The following is a 21,212-nucleotide window of genomic DNA, read 5'->3' as shown; positions in this document are numbered from 1 at the left end:
TTAGCTGAAGCCAAATGACTCAGACTTTCTTGATCTATCATGGAACCAGCGTGAAAAATCAGCGCCCAAATGAAAAGATTTCATTACTATCCCTGAGCTGCCAGCAAGGAGCCTATAGCAAGGGCCGAGAGTCATTTCCTGTCTGCCACACCCATCACCCAGGGTGACAGGTAGGGCACACGCATCTTCCCGTGCCCACAAGGATCCCAACAAATAGCTCTATGTCATCATTGCCAGGGACTACGGGCAGAGTGGGAGCAAGATTTCCACCATTTCTCTTATAACATTCCTGAATTATTTGACTTTGCTATAACAAGCTTGTATTCCTCTTGTTAAAATGTGAAATTACAGTTAAAAATTCAATAAGCATGCACTCACTATTGGAGTTACAGATATTAAACAGATGTAATGTTTAACTTAGCTGGCTTATGGATTAGCAAGACAGACAAGGAAACAATCCCAATTTTTCCTCGAAGACAAACTGCCCTAAAGATACCCAGTGTCGCCTTTGGATCCGGCTGCGGAGCGAGCATGATGGAAGAGCCCAAGGGAGCGCCCTTGGACTCCAGGCAGCCCACTGAACTAATTCCGGCATGGGACCAGAGACCCCACGGTGCGCTGAAACAGTGGGACCCGGGCATCCCCCAATTCTTTTAACCTGTCTCTCTCTCTCAACTCCTCCCTCCTGAACACAGCGCAGGACTTCTCCATCTTATGAGCACCATAAAAGGGTAAAAGTTTGTAGTGATGTTATTTCTGGTTGTACTTTCCCTGGACTTTATACAGAAACCCAAAACCGCGCGACCTAATGTCATCTTAACATCAGCAATATGTAATGGTTCGCTTTTAATGGGTCGGACTTTTGTGGGAGATCCTAACAAGAATAGTAAGTCTGTTGCTGAAATATTGAAGGCAATCAAAACGGTAGCCATCTCTCTAGACTAAACTAAGCTATATCCCCACGCCAGCTGAGAAGAAATTTTCTTCTTTCTCGGGAAGAAACGCGGCGTGTCGTCAACTACAGTGTGATGTCCATTAAGCAAACAGACCTGGTGGCGTGGGAATGGGATATAAGGGGAAAAATTATGTACATGGAACAGTGGGACGCTGGTGGAGTCTCGAGCCGGAGCCGATACCAGCGCAAGACCTTCGGTTCCAGAAACTGCTTCCAGACACTCTACTAGTCTATCAACTAAGCCAGAGCCCCACGTCTGCTGATGACGGGAAATAACCATCCTTTTCGTTTTTTTTTTCCCTTTTCAGGCAGCGTGGCGATTACTAAACAGGCGTGAACTCGGTGGCGCGGGGCAAGGGGGAAAAAGAAAAGTTATGTAACAAACAGTGGGACTTAATATCTCTATATTCTTAGCAGTGGAGAACTATCAAATGCCTCCTTGGCAATAGGACTGCTTTTCTTTTTGGGGGGAAACCCCAACAACGGTAGTGAGTTGTGTGTTGAAACATGGAATGTAATCGAGATAAGGCATAAACGAAGTGAAACTTATCAAGTACAAGGGTGGGGACTGGGGAGGTGGGAGGGGGCGGCAGGTATACTGGGGGGGTTGGTGATGGAGGATGGGCACTGGTGAAGGGAAGGGTGTTTGAGAATTGTATAACCGACATAATCCTGAGAACTATGTAACCCTCCACATGGTGATTCAATAAAATTTAAAAAAATTTAAAAAAAAAAAAAGATACCCAGTGTCTGGAGACATGAGGGAACTGGGGAGATAGATCATCTGAAAAACAAGAGGGTACATCCTGGCTGGATTTTAAAAGACAGGGAGCAATTGTGGGGCTAGAGAGATAGTTTTACATGTATGTCGCAAAGGAAATCTAACAAGCAGTCGATTTTTTTTAAATTTTGTTTGGGGGCCACACTCAACAATGCTCAGGGGTTACTCCTGGCTCTGCACTCAGGAACTACTCACCGGCAGTGCTTAGGGAACCATATGGGATACTGGGATTAAACCTGGGTCAGCAGCATGCAAGGAAAGCACCCTACCTGTTGTGCAATCTCCTCAGCCCCATAAATTTTAAACAAATTGCAAATATATGGGTCTCTGTGGTTGGGCAGGTGAAGGATTCCCAATAACATGCACGAGGGATGAATGTAAGTGGCATTTGTATAATTTTTTTTCTGACTTCAAGAATGACACTCTTTTATAGGCTCTCCTCCATTTATACCAAGTTATCCGGGGCTTCCATTCATGCTAGTGACACAAAGCCTCCCTTTAAAAAAAGAAATGCGGCTAATCCCATTTACTATGTGACCTCACGCACTGGCCTAATCTCTCTGAATGCCCATGTCGTCTCTTAAATATGGAGATACTAAAAATACCTAGCAAAGGAATTTTTAAATCAAAAAGTTTAAACGCTATTGTCCCAATCATCTATAAACCTGCATTTCTGTGCCACCAGGGACTCAGCACAAGGTCAAGGACTGATGAAACACTGAGTAATGACCAAAGGGGCTTAACTCCTGGCAAAGGGAGCTTTGGGTGCATGGAGGGATTTCGGTGAAGTGGCTTAGACTAGGATACGTGAGTAGAATCCATCTCCCCAGCTGATCCTAACGACTGACAGGGACATCGCCTTCAGAAGGGAGCTGAGGCTATGATTAAGTTATAGATAAGCAATGTCTCATAACACCAAACATTGGCCAAGCGGCACAAATGCTGGCCAACTTCGGTCAGGAGTGTGGAAAAGTCGGATTGCAGCTGAATCTCAACAAGACGATGTTCATGAAAAACGAACTAGTCCTTGAAGCTCCATTTGCTCTCATTGGAACGAACATCTCCGAATGCAGCAGCTATGTGTACCTGGGTCAAGAAATCAACATAAGGAACGACTTGGTGCCAGAACTGCGCAGGAGGAAGAGAGCAGCGTGGAATGCCTTCAAGAGCATCGAAGAAGTGGTTAAGAGAACAAAGAACCTCCAACTTTGGGGACATCTTTTCTATTCCACCATTCTTCCTGCGCTAACATATGCCTCAGAGAGACCTGGGCCCTATGCAAGCAGGATGAGAATGCTATTAGGGTATCCCAAAGAGGAATCGAAAGAGCTATGCTAGGAATATCATGTCTCACTCAGGTGAGAGAAGGAATCCGGAGTTCTGACCTCCATCGACGGTCAAGAATCAGGGACGCTCTCTCGTTTGCCAAGGCATCAAAAATCAGATGGGCCGGTCATGTAATGCAATTCAGAAATGACTGCTGGACAAGAGCTGTTACCGACTGGATTCCATGAGACATCAGAAGACCTCGTGGCCGCCCACCAAGTAGATGGTCAGATTTCTTCGTCAAATCCCTGAATGAACGATTTGAGGCTCTTCCTGTTCCTGGAGCAAGCAGACATCATTGGGCTGCACTAACACTATGCAGGGACAAATGGAGACATTACTGGCGCCCACTCGAGCAACTCGAAGATCAACGGGATGACAAGGATGACAAGTGATACAAGTGATAAGCAATGTCTGACCACATCTCCTTCCGTCTGCTCGCGCTTTCTTCAATCAGCCTTTCTTTACTGTTTGCTATAGGATCTGCACAGACCAAAGCACCTGCGATTCTGATCCTGGAAAAGACGGGAAGGCTTTTCTCCCAGGGAAAGCATCCTATGCTGCTCCATCATTCCCAGCTTCTTGAGAATCAGCAGGCTGTGACAGTGCCCCCTGGATCCGAATGGACAGCCAAAGATGGACACACCTTTCACTGGCGGTCAACTGGCAGCAAGTCTGTTACAAACTGGACTTTGAACAGTGGAACAGCGTCAGGATCCAAGGCATTCGCCTTGTATTTACTAGACGTGTAAGACCTGGTTTTGTTTGGCTTTCCCAAGTTGACAGCTGGCCTTTCTCCTCGCCAGCCTTCCTACCTGCCGCCTCTCTTGAGGGCTGGCCAGTCCGGGGAGGTCTCAGCGGGTTGGAGACATGGTTTCTAGAGATCAGGAGAGAGGGGAAGGAGAGGGCGGGGGGGGGGGGGGGGGAGGGGACAGTCACAGTCCTGCCACTGGCAGACAGATAATTGGTTACTTTGGGCCGCCAGCTTTTCTGGGAGCCCTCCCTGGGGGAGGCTTGAGAGAAAGTAATTGAAGGCTCCCTAACAAATTAATGTGAGACGAGGCTTGAAAATGGAAGTTGCACCTGGGTTCAGCGTGGAGAGTTTGATCTTCAGAGACCCCGGGAAGGATGGCAAGGACGCAGAGAGAGAGAGAGAGAGAGAGAGAGAGAGAGAGAGAGAGAGAGAGAGAGAGAGAGAGGAAGGCGGCTTTATCCAGCTGCAGGAGCCTTAGAAGCTGTGCATAGAGCCGCCCTCTATCTTCTGCACTCCCACTCAGCCCAGTGGGCTGAGAAAAAGCTCCGCATCACCTGTCCATCACATCAGAAATGGGGGAGGGGCCCCCAAAGTGGGAGGGTCTTGACCACCAGCATCCAGCAGAACTGGGAACTGACCCCCAAACTCACTTGCACGGCTACCAACCAACTCCCTGGCCCCTGAGTTCTGGGGACTTTTCCTAGCAAAACTTCCTTTCTGTCACTCTAAACTCCCTCCAACTACAAACAAGACTGATCCTAGGGATTAATGGGCAGGCACTTTTTGCACCTCCATTTATCACCCTCTGGGAAGCATTTGTCTCAACACCTTTAGCTCTTAGCATCCCCATCACATCTCCTAATGACCAACTGACCTGTCTGGGGAAGTTCGTACCCTCTGAGGCAGCTGCTCAGACTCACGCCTCTATTCCTCTCCACATTTCATCACGTCAGGGACTGACCACCCCACACCTGTTAGGAATTGTGTTCTATGTTCTGTGGTTCTGTCAGCAAAACAGAGGATGAAGATGCACTTCCCACCTTTGAGGAGCCAGCTGATAAAGAGGCTTTGTAATCAATGGAATGAAAAGGTATGGGGAGGCATTAAATCAAGTGCTACTTTAATCAGGGAAGACTTCTTGGATGAGGCGGTATTTGAGTTTTCCAAGAAAGAGATAAAATGGAAAATAAACTCAAAGGGGAGGGTCAATTAAAGTTTGGTTCGTCTCTCCAAGTAATTAGGATTTTTGGTTTATCAGCAATGAGAAACAGTGAAAGATTTCAAATGGGAGAGTGGCTTTTAGAAAAGAGCCCTCTGCTATTATATAAAACAGGATTCACAGACCTTTTCTGTAAAGAGAAAGTTAGTGAATACTTTAAGTTTTGTGCGCCAAATATTCAATGTGGCGGCTATTCACCCTGCCTCTGGAGAGGGAAAGCAACCATAGATAATAAGAAAACGAGTGTGGCTGAGTTCCAATAAATCTTTATTTATGGACACTGGCACTTTAATTTCATATCATTGTCACGTATCATGAAATATTATTCTTCTTTTGATTTTTTTCCCGAGGATTTTAACACAGAAAGAGACTCCTGGGCCATCCCTAAACAGGCAGCATGCTGGATTTGGTCCAGGTGCTATATACCATAGAGGAGAAAGGAAGGCTGGGGCGGGGAGATAAGCAGAGAGAACTAGGGGCCAAAGTCCCAAAAGGAGTGTGGATGAAGATGCTGGCAGGAGAAACCAGGTGTAAGTAGGTTTGTCTTTATTAATAAAACCAACAGACCGGGATGAGAAAGGGTGAGAGGCAAGGGAAAGGCCAGTCATAAGATGAATCCCTCACTCTAATCACTGAGCTTCCTCAGTGTTTAGTGAACAAGGATGTTCAGGCCTTGTTCAGAAGCAGGCCCGCAGCAGTGATATTATCCCTAACCAGAGTCATCTCGAGTCCAATGGCATTTGAGGAGAACAGCAAATCATCTTTAGTATGACTATGTCCCACATAGTGCAGGGGATGGAATAATACCAAGAGCCCCAGTTGCTCTGAAATCGAAGCTTAGCGGGGAAGCCTGTATTTTACTTTTATTCTTCTGCAATAAATATGATAGCCTTACCCAAGTGGGTAGGAGCTTTCAGAACATTTTTTGAAACTGAAACTTTGGGGTTCTTTGGGGTTTTTTTTTTCTAGAGTGATAGCTCAGCAGGTAAGGCATTCGCCTCGCATGTGGATGATCTGGATTCGATTCCTCCGTCCCTCTCAGAAAGCCCAGCAAGCTACCAAGAGTATCCTGCCCGCACAGGATAGCAAGCTACCCGAGGTATATTCGATATTTTAAAAACAGTAACAACAAGTACAGTGGGAGAACTGCTAATTATTCAGCCATTGATTAAGCTGATTGAATTAGACATAAATTCCACGTTACATTTTTTTCAGAATGTTAATTTTATTATTATTATTACTTTTATTGTTATTATTTTAATCACCGTGAGATACATTTACTGTTTGAGTTTCAGTCATACAATGATTGATCACCCAACCCTCCACCAGTGCACATCTTCCACCACCAAGGTCCCCAGTATCACCCCTCCATCCCACCCAGTCCCCTGCCTCAATGGCAAACAATCTCCCCCATACTCTCTTTTTTATTGCCTGTTATGAATAGCATAAGATGTCCTGCAGCCGCAAGAGCAGTCACATGATCTTGGGATTCTAAAATTTTAGATAATTAGGGTCTGGAGAAATCTCTGAAGCGAGCTGCTCGGTTTGGAGAATTTTTTGTATGTCTCTGGATCATGGCCATTAAGTAGCTTAGGTAGCAGCCAGAAGCAGTTTGTGAGCGTGACTTCAGGGTCCCATGGGGATGGGGGGGGAGGGAGAAGAACCAGTCCATCACCTATCCCTTGAAACCTGGAGTTTGCCATCACTGAAACCGAGTGCCTGCACTTCTCATTGGGTTCTGGAAATTGGTGGTCACAGGGGTTTTTAGGGGGCAGGTGGATGGATGTCGCCTGCCCCCATCTGAGGCACCAGGCAGGTGAGGTCAGCCTGGCTTAAAGTCTGAAGGCATCTCTGTAGCAAGCTGCTCAGTTCGGCGATTCTTCTGTGTGTCTCTGGAAAGTGGTCTTTGTTTCCATCTCTTCCAGAGAAATAAACTATTGGCATATGCCCTGCCGGGCGCGCCTGCTCACCCGCAGCGCACCGTGCTGCTGGCCCTAACTGCAGCTTTTGATCTTTTTCAAGATTTATGGGTCTCTGAAATAAGGCTAATAAATTAGCTTGTATAGCTGAGCCAGAGGTGGTTTGTGGCTCCCACATACCTAATTTTTGGGCATTTAATTTCTTGGTAAACTTGGCCCCAAGTTGTTGGGGTCTGGCCAAAGGCACAGCAGCAATTTTGAGATATCAGGAAATATGAAGGCACCAACAGACCGCACTCACACCACAGGTACAGGTTGACCTGCTAGCGGCAACATATCCCGTTGTTTTTTGGTTTTCAGTCACACCTGGTGATGCTCAGGGCTCAATCCTGGCTCTGCACTCCTGGCAGTGGTCAGGGGAACGTGTGGGATGTCGAGAATCCAACCCCGGTTGGCCGCATGCAAGGCAAGTGCCCTATCCACTCTTCTATGGCTCTGACCCCCAAACTGAACATTTTGGAGGATGGAACTTCTCAGTGGAAGTAAGAGTAGAGCTAAGGCTAGAAGTCAGTGAAGTGTGGGGCTGGAGTGATGGCACAGTGGGGAGGGCGTTTGCCTTGCACACGGCCGACCCGGGTTCGATTCCCAGCATCCCATATGGTCCCCTGAGCTGCCAGCGGTAATTCCTGAGTGCAGAGCCAGGAGTAACCCCTGTGCATCGCCAGGTGTAACCCAAAAAGCAAAAAAAAAAAAAAAAAAAAAAAGAGAAGAAGAAGAAGTCAGTGAAGTGGCCACAAAGGAGAACAAATCTGCAAGTCATCACTGAACACCCCAGTCCGCACAGTGGACCTCAGGAGCCTCCTGCTCATCCTCTGGGGACACCCCAAGGAGTCAGCAGGTGCCCCCTTTCCAGTACAGATTCCGGGGCCCTTTGCAGGTGCTCAGAGGGTCTGGAAGTAGAAGGATTCTGATGAGTGGCTAATTTAGGAAAGATAGGACTGAATAGTCTGGGGTCTTCCAGGAGCCTGGGACGTGGCTGTAGTCTCAATGTCTTGAAAAGCATGAGCCTGCAATCAGAGCCAAAGCAGCGAGCCCCGGCCACTGCAGAGATCACGGCTCCGGGCACGGCGAAGGGAGCGGGTCAACCCGTGGCTGTTCAGATGCCCAGCCCGGCTCTGCACCCCACAAGTGGTTCTCTCAGCCCCCTACCCTACCCCCGCTGACTCCCTCCCTGGTCTCACTGCGTCCTTCCCTCCTCAGCGAACCAGCGACGATCGCTGGAATGATTTCTCCCAAGCGCAGCTATTACTGTGACTGGAAAACTCCTCACTGCTGATGCTGCTAATGGAAATGTTCCTTCCCTTTTCAGCTCCTTGCAAAGTCACTCGTGACTTCACTGGGTGCCTGAGAGCAAGGCTGTGTCAGTCAGCGCCACCAGGAGGGAGAAGGCTCTGCCCACTGCTGCCTCCCCCACCGGCCCAGGACTCAGCCTGGAAGAGCTATCCCCGCCAGACTGTCCTCAGACAACCCCGGAATTCCCCCCCTCTCCCTGTTCCTGGAGAACCTGCAGAGATCAATGGTCCAATTCCCCCCCCCTTTCTTGCCAGGCTGGGGGGTGCGGGGGGAGGGGGAGAGGCGAAAAGGGAAAGAGATACAAGTACAGGCTGGCATGGAAGGGAATTCGAACTCATGATTTATTCATGCCTCCACCTCCTTCCAATAAAAGAACTCCAGGTGGTTCGCAGGCAGGGGGCACAGACCGGGGGCCATGCGCTGAGCTGGTGCTTTGCTTTGCTCACACACACACACACACACACACACACACACACACACACACACACACACACACACAGACTCTCATCCAGATCCCAGGCTGAAGTCACAAGCATAAGTACAAATGGCGCAGGGAGACAGTCCAGAGGCTAAATCTGTGTGTGGTGCATTCCCCAAGATAAAGATAGCAGCAACCCAGAGAAGAAGTGATGCTTGAGAATCGTCGTTCTATTGATGAGTGATGAGAGACTCAGGGAGGCAGCACCGGAAGTCCATGAATGTCTGGACAAGGTCCATCAGTGATTCCAGCCCAGGGCTTTGGGTCTTTAGAGCTGGCACATCATGTCCCTCCACAGGGGAGCTAGGCAGGAGACTGCATGTTGCTTTGGATTCACTGGGGGAGTCTTTGCACTCCTCTTTGCTAAATAAATGAGGGCCTTGGGCTGGATCTCAAAGGCATTCTCTTACCCAGCTCTAATACGCCCGAAGTAGTCACTATCTATTCAGATTTCTACAGAATTTCAATAGCCACATAAATAATGTAGGTTATTATGTACATATACATATATCACTGTATCACAGTCATCCTGTTGCTCATCTATTTGCTCGAGCAGGCACCAGTAATGTCTCCATTGTGAGACTTGTTGTTACTGTTTTTTGGCATATTGGATACGCCACGGGGAGCTTACCAGGCTCTGCCGTGCAGGCAGGATATTCTCGGTAGCTGGCCGGGCTCTCCGAGAGGGACGGAGGAATCGAACCTGGGTCAGCCAGATACAAGGCAAACGCCCTACCCGCTGTGCTATTGCTCCAGCCCTAACACATACATATCCTAAAGGTATAGATATTCTAATATAGATGCCATATTCCAGGGAAAAAACAGAACCACAACGACCAAGCAGCACTAGATAGACAGAAATGAACTTGGGGGGTTAAGCAAAGGAGTGACAAGAAAGACCTCTACTCAAATAGGAACACCAATCTGGCAACAGATGCCCTGGAAATCTCTAGAAAGAGAATGTCACGCTTCTATATGTTCCTGGAAGAACTAGCTCAGGGGTCCCCATTCTCACCGGATGCCTCGCGCACTGTGGAAATTCCCTGATCACAGGAAGAAGGAAAGAGCGAGCCAGGGAGTGAGGAAGAGAGTAAGGAACGCAGGGAGAGATAGGAAGGGGCTTGTGGTCCAGTCCAGGGACAAGGAGGGGTATCTAGAGAAACGGAAACCAAGGCGGAGTGCCGCTGAGTCAGCGTGAACAGGGACAGGGCATGCAGTCCTCGGGGCCTGGGAGGCTTCCACACCTGGACCTCTCCTAAGAGAGGCGTCTGCCCCTGGCTTCTCGCTAACGAGGAGAGGAAGAAGCCGCACAGTGGAGGGGATGGGAAGCCGAGAGCGCGCCTGATCTGGGCAGGAGCTGGCCTCACAGGGCGGGGATGAGGCTCCGGAGGCAAATTCACATGGGGGTGGCCCCAGCTGGGATGCAGCGGCTGCAGGATCCTGGGCCTGTTCTTCACTGCCTCTGGGGCTCGGTTCTCGCCTCCCAGCTCTGGGAAAGACAGAGTACAGGAGCAGAGGCGGACCTGCGAGGCAACTGCAGGCAGGGGCCATATTCATCCGAGGTTGCTGTTCCCAGGCCAGCCTCCCCATCCCCAGTAGTGGGCCACCCTTCCCCCAGGAGAGGCCTGTTATAAGGAGGAAGAAAGATCACCTGACTGCGAGTTGATGGATTAGAATCAGGTACTCACGCCACCATTGCTTTACCGCCTGATCGAGACCTTCAACTCCCCTTCCTTGGATAAAGACTTTCTTTACCTGTCCCAACTCCTTACCAGTTTGTGACCTGTGGTGACCCAGAACCAGGAAGTAACATCTTCCAGGACCAGGAAGTCACAGCACAGGCCTCTCTGCCTGTGACAGTGTGACAACCCTCGGAGCTGAAGAGACAGTATAGTGGAGAGGGCACTTGCTCAGGACTGAAGTGTTCGAAATGGGAGTCAGATATGACACTGCTTACAATCTTGCAGGACTTTCAATTTCCCTCAAAACAAAAGACAATTCAGGGGCTGGAGCGATAGCACAGCAGGTAAAGCGTTTGCCTTGCATGCGGCCGACCGGAGTTCGAATCCCAGCATCCCATATGGTCCCCTGAGCACCGCCAGGAGTAATTCCTGAGTGCGGAGCCAGGAGGAACCCCTGTGCATCGCCGGGTGTGACCCAAAAAGAAAAAAAAAACAGACAATTCAATAGCAGTGTGTGGCCCTGGCTGACCTCCTGGTTCCCTTCTGCCCTGACATACCTTCCTGCCCGCCATATCCCTCCCCACCCAGCCAGTCTTCTTGCTGGCCTTGGATGTGTCAGGTTGGTATCCAAGGTCAGGGCGTGGCTGAAAGGCTCTTTGAAACAACTGCTGGGCTAACCTCTTTATCTCCTTCATGCTTTGGTTCAACCACATCCTGCAGTGCTCTGAGCTACTCCTAGTTCAGTGCTCATGGCGATGGTGGCGGGAAGCAGCTGATGCCAGGGATCCAGTCTGGAATTCCAGCATACACTGACTCAAGCCTTCGGGGTCACCTCCCCAGCCTCTGTCCTACATTCTTAACAAGCTCCTCTCACTCCACTCTAATATTAAATCCTGCTCTCTCATCACAGAGAATAGAAACGTTTCCACTTTATTTTTCCCATCTCTTCACCGCGTTTATCACCTTCACACCGATTACCTCATTTTCTTATGTAGTAAGTTTATGGTTATCATCCTCTCCTCTTCTCTCTTCTCTCTCTCTCTCTCTCTCTCTCTCTCTCTCTCTCTCTCTCTCTCTCTCTCTCTCAACACACTACTAATATGAGCTCTCTGGATGCAGAATCAATTCTCTCTTTTGGGGTCTGGGGGTTTGGGCCATACCTGGCAGTGCTCAGTGCTCACGGCATCCTCCTAGTGGTGCTCTGGGACTATTCACAGTGCCAAGGATAAAACCAGGTTTGCCGTGGTGGTAAGTGTTTTAACCTCTGCACTATCTCTCTGCCTTCAATTTTGTCTTTTGTTTTCTAACTCCTTTTTTTTTTAGCTTTTTGGGTCACACCCAGTGATGCTCAGGGGTTACTGCTGGGTCTGTGCTCAGGAATTACTTCTGGCAGTGCTTGGGGGACCATCTGGGATGTTGGGGATTAAATCCAGGTCGGCTGTGTGCAAGGCAAACACCCTACCAGCCGTACCATCACTGCAGTCCTGTTCTCTAACTTCTGGTACCCTGATGCTTGAAAAATTGTTGGTACATTAGAAGTGGGTGTTTCATGGTACCTCGGGCCTAGCCACTGTTCAAATGGACTTTCCAATGGCAGTGGGAAATGGAACACCCGTGTGTATTCAGCTCTGGTCAGAAATCAGAAGAGGGCCTCGGTACCAAGTATAGTAGGCAAGGCCTTGCCTTGCACACAGCCAACTCCCAACAACACATATGGTTTCCAGAGCCCTGCCGGGAACGATCCTAAGAGAGATCTCGGGAGTAATCCCAGAGCAGCAGTCAGGAATAGGCCCAGAGCTGGGAGAAGACAGGAAAAAGAAGACAGAACATGCTGCAAAAATCTTTGCTTTGAATTCAGCACCAAAAGGCAAGAAGGCATCTCTCCCCGGGGCAAGGGGCTTTAGGGAGGGGAGGGAGTTGTTGGGGGTTGGGTCAGCATCATGATAAAGGTTAAAGGGAAGAAGGGTGCTAGGCATTGAGCAGTCTGGGCAGCATCTGATGATCAACATCGACCACAAAAAGGAGTCTGGGCTTCAGACTAGGACCTATGGGGAACGGGCAAAGTGCTTTAGGAGAAGAGTCCTGATCAGATTTGGGATTGTAATAAAATCACTCTGTCTGCAAGTACCGAGGATGGATTAGGGGGCAGAAGCCCAGCTCAGAGAGACCAGTGAGGAGCCCATGGACATGGCAGAAGAGAGAAAGGTGAAGATTTCTGTGTGCCTGGGACTGTGGGGGGCGGGGAATGTCCACCCCCATCCCTCTAGCTGCAGTCCAGAGCAAAGTCTTTGTGGGAGCTCTAGCCCAAAAAGCAGAGAGGGGTGCCCACCTCAAGACCCCAGCAGGCTTCCTGCCTCCTTCTGGGGCAGCTAGGCAGCCAGTGCTGCTGAATGAAAAGAGCAAAGCCAGCTCTCACTGGCTATAGTTAATCTTCTGTTGCCACTAGCTGGTCAGCGTGAGAACTTGGGAACACTGCAGCTCCTCCTGGCTGGGGGCTCCACCTCCAGGTTAAATCCAGGCCTTCTTCCCTGGACAAGAGCAGGCTTCTGCCCCTCCACGCTCCCTTCCTTTCAGGCAACTAGGGTGGAAAGCAATGAACCAGCCCCTCTCCCACACCGCCAACCCGCCAAGCAGCTCAGGTGCTCCGGAGAGACTCTAGCCAGCCAGCTGGATGTACAGAGAGACGGAAAAGAAATCCGAGCTCCTGGGGCTCTTTTTTTTCCTCTGTAGATGATGTATGTGGAGGTGGGTAGTGAGGGGGCAGGGGGCAGGGGTGGAGGGTTGGGGTTTGGTTTCTGTAAGCGGAATAAGAGCGAAGGATACACTTAGGACCTGATTTCCGATGTGTTCCGTCTCAGACCCCTGGGCTAGCTGTCTCAGGTCAAGGGCAGAAAGCAGCCAAAGGTTGGGTGCAAGACCAAAGTGCTTGATAAGAAGCTCCCACAAAGCTTATCCTTGGGGTAGGTTTCACCCCGCTGCGGAGTTTCAATCTTGCCCTGCCAGGCTGAATTCAAAGCTCCCTGGCTTAGTGAAGCCCTCCAAGCTATGGTAGCACCGGAGCACTGTAGTCCCATTGTTCCTTGATTTGCTCGAGTGGGCACCAGTAACATCTCCATTGTGAGACTTGTTTTACTATTTTTGGCATATCGGATACGCCACGAGGAGCTTGCCAGGCTCTGCCTGCAGGCGGGACACTCTAGGTACCTTGCCGGGCTCTCCGAGAGGGACTGAGGAATCGAACCTGGGTCGGCCGCATGGAATGCAGACGCCCTACCCACTGTGCCATCGCTCCAGTCCAGGCTATGGGAAGGCTTTTCAAAAGGGTCAGGTCCCACTTCCTCTTCCCTCCTCCCAGCCCCAGTCCTTTGCACTCTGGGTTTTCCCCAAAGCAAGGTGGAAAGAAGCAGAGGGTTGTGTTGCCAGAGGCCTAGTCAAATCTCCTGCTGGACTTGCCTGTAAGGTAAAATTACAGAATGATCTTTCAGCCTGAGGGCTCAGCTCGGGGAAAACCTTCCAGCTCTGGGTCACGCCAAGGTTTGCAGAGCTCTGCCGTCTCGGCTGGTGTCACTGAGCCCGTCAGAAACAACAAAACAGGTTGGCCAGGACCAAACTTGAGCCTCTCTTAACACCACTGAAATGAATCGTCCACTCCCCCCTCTCTCCCTGCCCCATCACCCTCCCTGCAGCATGTACGTTCTGAGAGCAGACAAGACACTTCTCTCTGCCCCAAGGAGTAAATTGGTTTCATCAGATCTGAGATGTGAATAGGGTGGAGCTGGAAGGAAGTAGAAAGGGAGAAAGACTTGGAGTAGAGACCACAAAATGCCACCCCTTCCAGGACCCCTAGTTATGATGTCCCCTAAATTTGGGTGTGATCACAGGATCGGCGCCGAAAGGAAGAAAGAGAATGCAGTTAAACAGACACCCTCTTCTCTCCTATTCAGCCCAGAAAAATAATTATCTCTCTCTGTCTCTCTCTCTTCTCTCTCTCTCTCTTCTCTCTCTCTCCCCCTGTTACACGTACACATACACACACACACACACATGGGGAGTGAGCGTGGGTGAACAACACTGGAGTTTATCTGAATGCACCTTCTGTGCTGAAGATGAAAAATCCCTACAGAAGATTCAATGTATTTTTCCTCCCCGCTAATAACAGCTATCAACCTTCAGAATCAAAGAAGAAAGCAAAAGATGCAGATAGCCTCAGCATCTCCTGGGTCCCGGGTCCTTCCACCGCATGCCTGGCAAGCGGCGTGCAGAATCTGCTTGGCGTCTTCCTCAGACAAGCCTGCTGTACACCATCCTGAGGAGAGGGCCCGGGGGCAGCTGGAAACATCCCGGAACCCAGCCCCGTGGGGAGGAAATCTCTGTTGGCCACTTGGTGTGGGCTCTGCTTGAACATTCTTTAGAACTAAGAGACACTCCTTCCAGCGGCCCCTTAAAGGAAGCTCTCCTTTGTTTTCTGGGCTGTTCTTGGTGGGCTAAACTCGTGCCTCCTGGCAACTCTTCTGACCTCGTGCCTGATCTCTCAGGACTTTGAGGGGCTGGCTCTAGATATTCATTTTTAGGTGTATTTTTTTGTCTTTGTTTTTGTTTGCGGTTCACACCCCGCGATGTTCAGGGTTATCCTGGCTCTGTGCTTAGGAATTATTCCTGGAGGTGCTCAGGGGACCATACAGGATGCAGGGGATGGAAGCCAGGTTGGCTGCATGCAAGGCAAGCACCCGTCTCGCTGTATTATCTCTGCAGTCCCTTTCTGTGTATTTTAAGGTATCTCTGAAGACCTAATTCTGGTGGCATTTCAAACAGTATCTTTCTCTTTCTCCTAAGCCAATCAGCTTTGTGGGTAGATTTTAAGCACTTGGCCTAATCTACTCCTGGGGAAGTGGGGCTGTGGCTGAACACCTCTCCCCACCCTGGAGGTGGAGAGCATTTCCTTCCTCACAAACCTTCCCCCAGGGGTAGGGAGGACTTGTCTTGCATGTGGCCAACTGGGGTTCAATCCCTGGCACATCATATGGTCCCCCAAGTCTGCCAGGAGAGATCTCTGAGTGTAGAGCCTGGAGTAACCCCTGAGTACAGCCAGGTGTGGCCCCCAAACGAATGACAACAGCAACAAAAACTTTCCCCACGTCCCAAACACACAGAATTTATGTGACAAAGCAAATTAGAAAGGTGTGTCAGTTAAGAACACTTCTCCATTTTCTCTCACTCCCTCCATTTGTTCAAACAAAGATGGTTAGTGAAAAATCTTCTGTGGGAACGAAAAGGGGGCTGCCCTTTCCTTATCTGAGGGGAAGAAAGTAAAATCCACAAGGTGACTCTGGGGCTGCCGGCGGGTGGATGAGGACCAGTGATGTGAGGGTTCACCTCAGATGCCCTGCACCGGCAGCTGCTTTTCTTCCACTTCTTCCTTTTCAATCAGTCCTTCTCTACGCCCCCAGGTTATCCTCACGGCATGGAGAGAGTAGAAGGAGGAACTAGCCGGAGTGACAGAGGAGGTCAGGGCAGTTCAAGTTCAAGTTCACAGCACCTCTCCAGGAGGACTATTTTAGGGCTCATCTTCCCACTCAAATCACAGAACAAAGAAGCCGTGGGGGAGATAAACGACTTGTTCAAGGTCATGGAGAGCCAGAGGGGATGTTTCCAGATTTGACCCCACCTGATGTTCTCAAGCCCTTCTGGAGCATTCTGCTTCTCTCCTCTGGGGCCACACTGGGCTTCTTTCCTCTCCCAGACATCTCCAAGGTGCAAAGATATGTCTTTGCTCTCTGCCTTTGCTTTCCCCTTTGGCACCATTAAACAATGTTTGCCCTTTGACATCCCACGAGCCACAAACCTTGGAGCTAGCAGGGGCCCTGGAGAGGCCCTCGAATGCATGCTTCTGAAGGTCCTTTGGAGAAAGGTTCTTGTCGTGGACCTGACTGTTCCATTTCTCCCCAGAAGTCAGCACCATCCCCTACATAAATGTCACCAGCCCCTCAAAATCGCCGTTAGCTCTGGAGACTGTCTGGCAATTACCAAGAATGGAGGGGCTGGGCAGACTGAGATTCCAGCTCCAGTCTGCCCTTCTCTGAGCACGTGACCTTGGACCAGGTCCCAGACCTCCCCAAGAATCTCCTTTACCACAGACACAGCAACAGTCCGCTGCCTGCCTCGGCTGGAGGGCGTGAGGCATCACACTCGGAATCCAGTAACCACCTGCTGTTTATCCCTTGACCCCTTGCTAGGAAACTCCCTTTCTCCGTGGCAGGGATTTCGAATCCAAACTAAGGAAAGAAGTTCCGATGCAGAGTCGGGAGATGATTCACCTCTAAGGGGGGGCGTCTTCTTCAGGAAGGGCAAGAAGCCTGAAGAAAAAGTCTTTAAAACGTTGCCAACCAGTTAGAGCTAATGACGCAAACAGGAAGAGGCAAAACAGGTGAAAGAAAGGGCTGGGGAAAGAAGTGATGGTGGTGAATTGGGATAGCTGAAGGTGTGTGCAAAAATGCCATTGAGTTTCCCCAAATGGAGTGAAATGGGAATTCTATCTTCTTGTTGGTTTATTTGTTCACCTTCCGAGTTTCCCACCCCCCCCCTCCGCTCCCAACCCGCCCCTCCCCCCCAAATACCAGGCTGCTCTTACCACCGCCTTCTGGGTCCACAACCCAAAGCATGGCTGGAGGGCTGCGGCAGACACCATCACCCCCTAGTGGTGATTTCAAACACCCCACTATTGGCGGGACTGGATTTCGATTTGGCTGGTCTCGCTATGGCATCTGCCTTGTGGAAATCTCTTGAACTGGGGAGCTAGTAACAAAAACCTGCGGGGAGGGGGGGGTCCTGTGGGAGAGGACCCTTCAGAGGTCTGGGCGCCCTGAGAAAGCGATGGCCATAAAAGACTCAGCGTGCCACCCCGCCCCCCCCCCGCACCCACCCCCCACCACCACCCCTCATTTCCAGCCAGCCCCTCCTCCCTGAGCTCATTGTGCACTCGGTGTTTACATGCAAACAGTGGAAGACCAACACAAATAAAAAGCCCACGTCTCCCTACACAGCTCCTGCTACACTCGGCCATCTGCTGACTACCTCCCTCGCCAAATCCCTGCGCAACGCCTTGAGCTGCCAGTCCAGGGCGCTGGGTGTGTGGGGGGGGGGTGGCGGGGGGGGAGAGAAGGAGGAGGCAGAACCCACTTCCAGGCTTGCATCCAAAGGGGCTCAGCGCTGCCAAGGAGCACAGCACCCTGCCACTCCTCAGCAGAAAGTCCCCAGCTGCCAGGCTCAGCCACGGTGCCTCAGAGAAGGCAACAGAAGGCTCCAAGTGTAAGGTGGGTGCCAGGGGACTCTCCGGCAGATGCCTGCGTGCTCAGGGATTCAAGATTCCCAGCTCCTGGGGCCAAAGAGAGTGTCCAGTGGGTAGGGCACTTGCCTTGCCCACAGCCGACCCAGGTTTGATCCCAGGCATCTCATGTGGTTCCTCCCCCCCCCCCTATTCCACCAGGAGTGACCCCTGGGCTAGGAGGACGCCCTGAGCACTGTACCAGATGTGATCGCCAAACAAAACAAAACCAACAACCCCACCCCCCAGGTCCTCACTCAGCCGGCCCCAGGGTCCCACCCATCTCATGCTTCTTGGCAAATGAAGTTGACAGAGGCAGAGCTGGCCAGCTCCAGGGATTCTGGGGGTTACTCCTAGATCTGGAAGGGCCAGGTCCTCCACACTCAGACAGGACCCGAGATGCTGACAGTCCTGTCCCCAAACTCAGCCCTCCGCAAGACATCCATCCCTTCAGCCCCTATCATTTGAACGGGACCTTTAGAAGGAATCTCCATTCTCCATCTCTCCCGGAGCAGAGAGATCACAAGGCAGGAGAGAGAAGGATGGAACTGCAAGTGGGAGCCATGGAGGGGGGGGCGTGGGGAGAGACCCACGCTGTCTCTGGAAGAAGCCATGCCCTGCCGGAACCTGAAGTGCTAGTGGGCAGTGGTGAGACTGGAAGAAGTCCCTTTCCCACCACCATCCCCTTTCTTGGACATGGTCAGACAAATAGCACGTGGAATGGGCTATTGGCACGTGCGAGCCGGCCAGGGTGTCTGGGCGGTGTGAGGGTGCGCGTGCATGAGCATACAGGTCAGAAGTCTCTCCTCTCTCTCGGGGCAAGTCCCCTGGGTCCCTCCGAGGCTGCCTTCAGCCTGGTCTCCCAGAAAGCTAGTGCCGCTGGGGTTCCAGTCGGCTGGGGAGAGCCCAGGAGCCAGCGTCTGGGGCAGATCACGAGAGGGCACCGCTCCCACCCGCAGAGGCAGCCAGTCCGGAAAGGCAGCGCGGCAGGGCTGGGGTGCTTCCCAGGAGTCTAAAACTACGCTTACAAATATTACCGCTTCCCAACGAGAGAGGCGTCTGCTTCATTGATTACCCCTCGGGGCTTCTAGGGCCAGCCAAGAGTTAATCCTGAAGACCGTTCCGCTGCTGAGCGCCCGAAGCCCATCACCCGAGAGTCAAAGCAGGGACCAAGAGCTCTGGGGGCCTCCGCCTGCCCCCCCCCCATACACACACACACACACCTGCCCCCATCCCCAAGCCCTCCTCCAAGGCGTTAGGGTCCAGAAGGGAGGGGAGAACGGGAGAACGAGCGATCTCGGCGAGCGCGGGAGAGCTAAAGGGGGAACAACATTTTTGTAAACGCTCTCCGAGATAATTAAGCTATCAATTACCCGGGTGGGAAATCAGCCGCGCTTCCCGCAGCTCCGCTGAAGGGCCGTCTCCGCCGAGACTCGCGCTGGGAAGCAGCAGGCAAGCAAGCTGCTGGCCAACTTTCTGATTAACTTTTCCGTTTGCCCCCCACCCTCACCCCTACTCCCCACCTCTTTGCCGCTCCCCTTTTCCCTTTTCCTCGCCTTTAAGTTATGATGGTTTATGAGTGCAGAGAAGTGATAGAAGTGATCGGCGAGAATGAAGCGGCGCTCCGCGGGGAGAGGGGGAGAGGAAGAGAGAAGAGAGAGAGAGAGAGAGAGAGAGAGAGAGAGAGAGAGAGAGAGAGAGAGAGAGGCAGAGAGGCGCGAATGCGACAAGGCGGCCGGCTGGAAGTGGGGGAGAATCGAAGCATCTCAAAGTGGAGAGTTTTTGCTCAAAAAGCGATACCCTGAAAGCCCTCAGGGCTCCAAACGCTTGCCCACCCTCCTCTTCCCCCATTTCACCGAAACCCCAAACCGAGCCCCCCAACCCGCGAAGGGCGAGCGACTTGGCCAAGGTCACCCAGCCCACGCGGGAACCGGGCTGATGCGGGCTGGGTGGGTGCATCTCTCTCGGATGCGCCTCACCGCAGCGAAAAACAATAATAATTAACAATAATAATACTATCCATCGCGAGGAGCAGAGCCCACAAGTCCCGGGCCACGGCGAGGGGGCGGGGCTCACGCGCGGCGAGTGACCCGGCGCCGGGAGCCCCGAGCCCGCAGCAGCAGCGGAGCGCGCCTCCCGCCGGGCCACCCGCCCCCTGGACGCTCCGCCGTCCCGTCCGCGAATGCCAGGCGTCGGAGGGGGGAAGGGGTCGCCACACAACTCCACGTCGGGAGTGAGAGCGCGAGGGGTACGGTACCCCACCACCGCGGGCAGGCTGGCACGCCCCCGGGCTCCCGCCGCCAGGCGCGCGCTCCCGGGGACCTCGGGAGTCCTTTGCAACCACCTGTGCGCCCTCCGGGTCCCCTCGGCTAAGCCCCTCGCGCCCCTCAGCTCCGGGCAGCCCGGAGGGCAACGGGGATCCCCCTAGGACGCCCCCACACACATACACACACACCCCATCCGTTCGGCTTCACTTCGGGGGTCCCGGGCGCCTGGAGATGCCCGCGCGCGCGGGCGCCCAGCCTTACCCAGGGTGAAGAAGGGCAGCTCGGTGTTGTCCAGGTCATCCTGCACCGCGATGCGCCCGGGCAGCTCGTTGCGCACAAAGAGCAGCAGGCGCGAGTCGGCGGCGGAGCCCGCGGAGGAGCCGGCCGAGCCCGGGGACGCGGCGGCGGCGGCGGCGGCGGCGGCGGCAGCAGCAGCGGCGGCGGCGGCGGCGGCTCCGGTCCCCGGGGCGGCCCCGGCGCGGCCACCGCTCCAGCCGATGTCGCTCTCCCGCAGCGCGGGCAGCGTGGACACGGTGACGGTCTTGAGCCGGCACGGGCTGTCGGGCTCCCGCGAGGCGGCGGCGGCGGCGGCGGCGCCGGGCAGCAGCAGCGGCGGCAGCAGGAGCAGGCACAGCAGCGGCGGCGGCGGCTGGAAGCGGAGCCGCAGCCGCGCGCCGAGCCCGGGGCCGGGGCCGGGGCCGGGGCCGGGGCTGCGCCGGGCGCCGGCGGCGGCCATGGCGGGAGGCGCTGCGGTGCTGCGAGCGGCCGCGGCGGAGGAAGCGGCGGCGGCGGCGGCGGCGGCGGGCGCCCGGGCGGAGGAGCCGTGGGAGCCGCTCGCCAGCAGCCCCCAGCTCCGGGCTCCGCCTCCCGATCGGCCCCGGCCCGCCCCCCCGCGCCGCCTCCCCGGGCCCCGCCGCCCGCCCCCCTTCGCCCGCTCCCCCGCGCCGACCCCGAGCGTCTCGGAGGCTCCGCCCGGCCTCGTGCGCATCGCTGTGGTCCGCTCTCCTTTCCCAGGGTCCCCCCCCCCACTAAAGTCCCCTCCCCCAGTGATGCCTTAGCCGGGCTCTGCCGCCGCGACACCCCTTTCCCCCGGGTCTAGCACTTGCGGACCTCCCAGGGGCTCCCCAAAGCCAGCCCCTTTCCCTCCCTTTAGCTCA

General features: G+C 53.1%; 1 protein-coding gene across 4 annotated transcripts in view; it reads right to left on the bottom strand.

Moving 5' to 3' along the window:
* Positions 1-20,948, bottom strand: part of ASTN2 (astrotactin 2) — a 1,092,638-nt gene extending 1,071,690 nt beyond the window's left edge. For 2 of the 4 annotated variants that reach the window (XM_055128058.1, XM_055128127.1), the window contains exon 1: positions 20,317-20,948. In XM_055128058.1, coding sequence (XP_054984033.1) covers positions 20,317-20,791 — 475 coding nt within the window. In that variant the 5' untranslated portion in view covers positions 20,792-20,948. The remainder of the gene's footprint in view (positions 1-20,316) is intronic. The other 2 variants (XM_055128183.1, XM_055128236.1) reach the window with 2 other exon arrangements.
* Between the last annotated feature and the right edge of the window lie 264 nt (positions 20,949-21,212).

The sequence above is a fragment of the Sorex araneus genome, chromosome 1 (assembly GCF_027595985.1).
Source record: "Sorex araneus isolate mSorAra2 chromosome 1, mSorAra2.pri, whole genome shotgun sequence".
Classification (NCBI taxonomy): Eukaryota; Metazoa; Chordata; class Mammalia; order Eulipotyphla; family Soricidae; genus Sorex; species Sorex araneus.
Note: the sequence above shows the minus strand (reverse complement) of the source record. Positions and strands in the feature narration are given on the sequence as shown.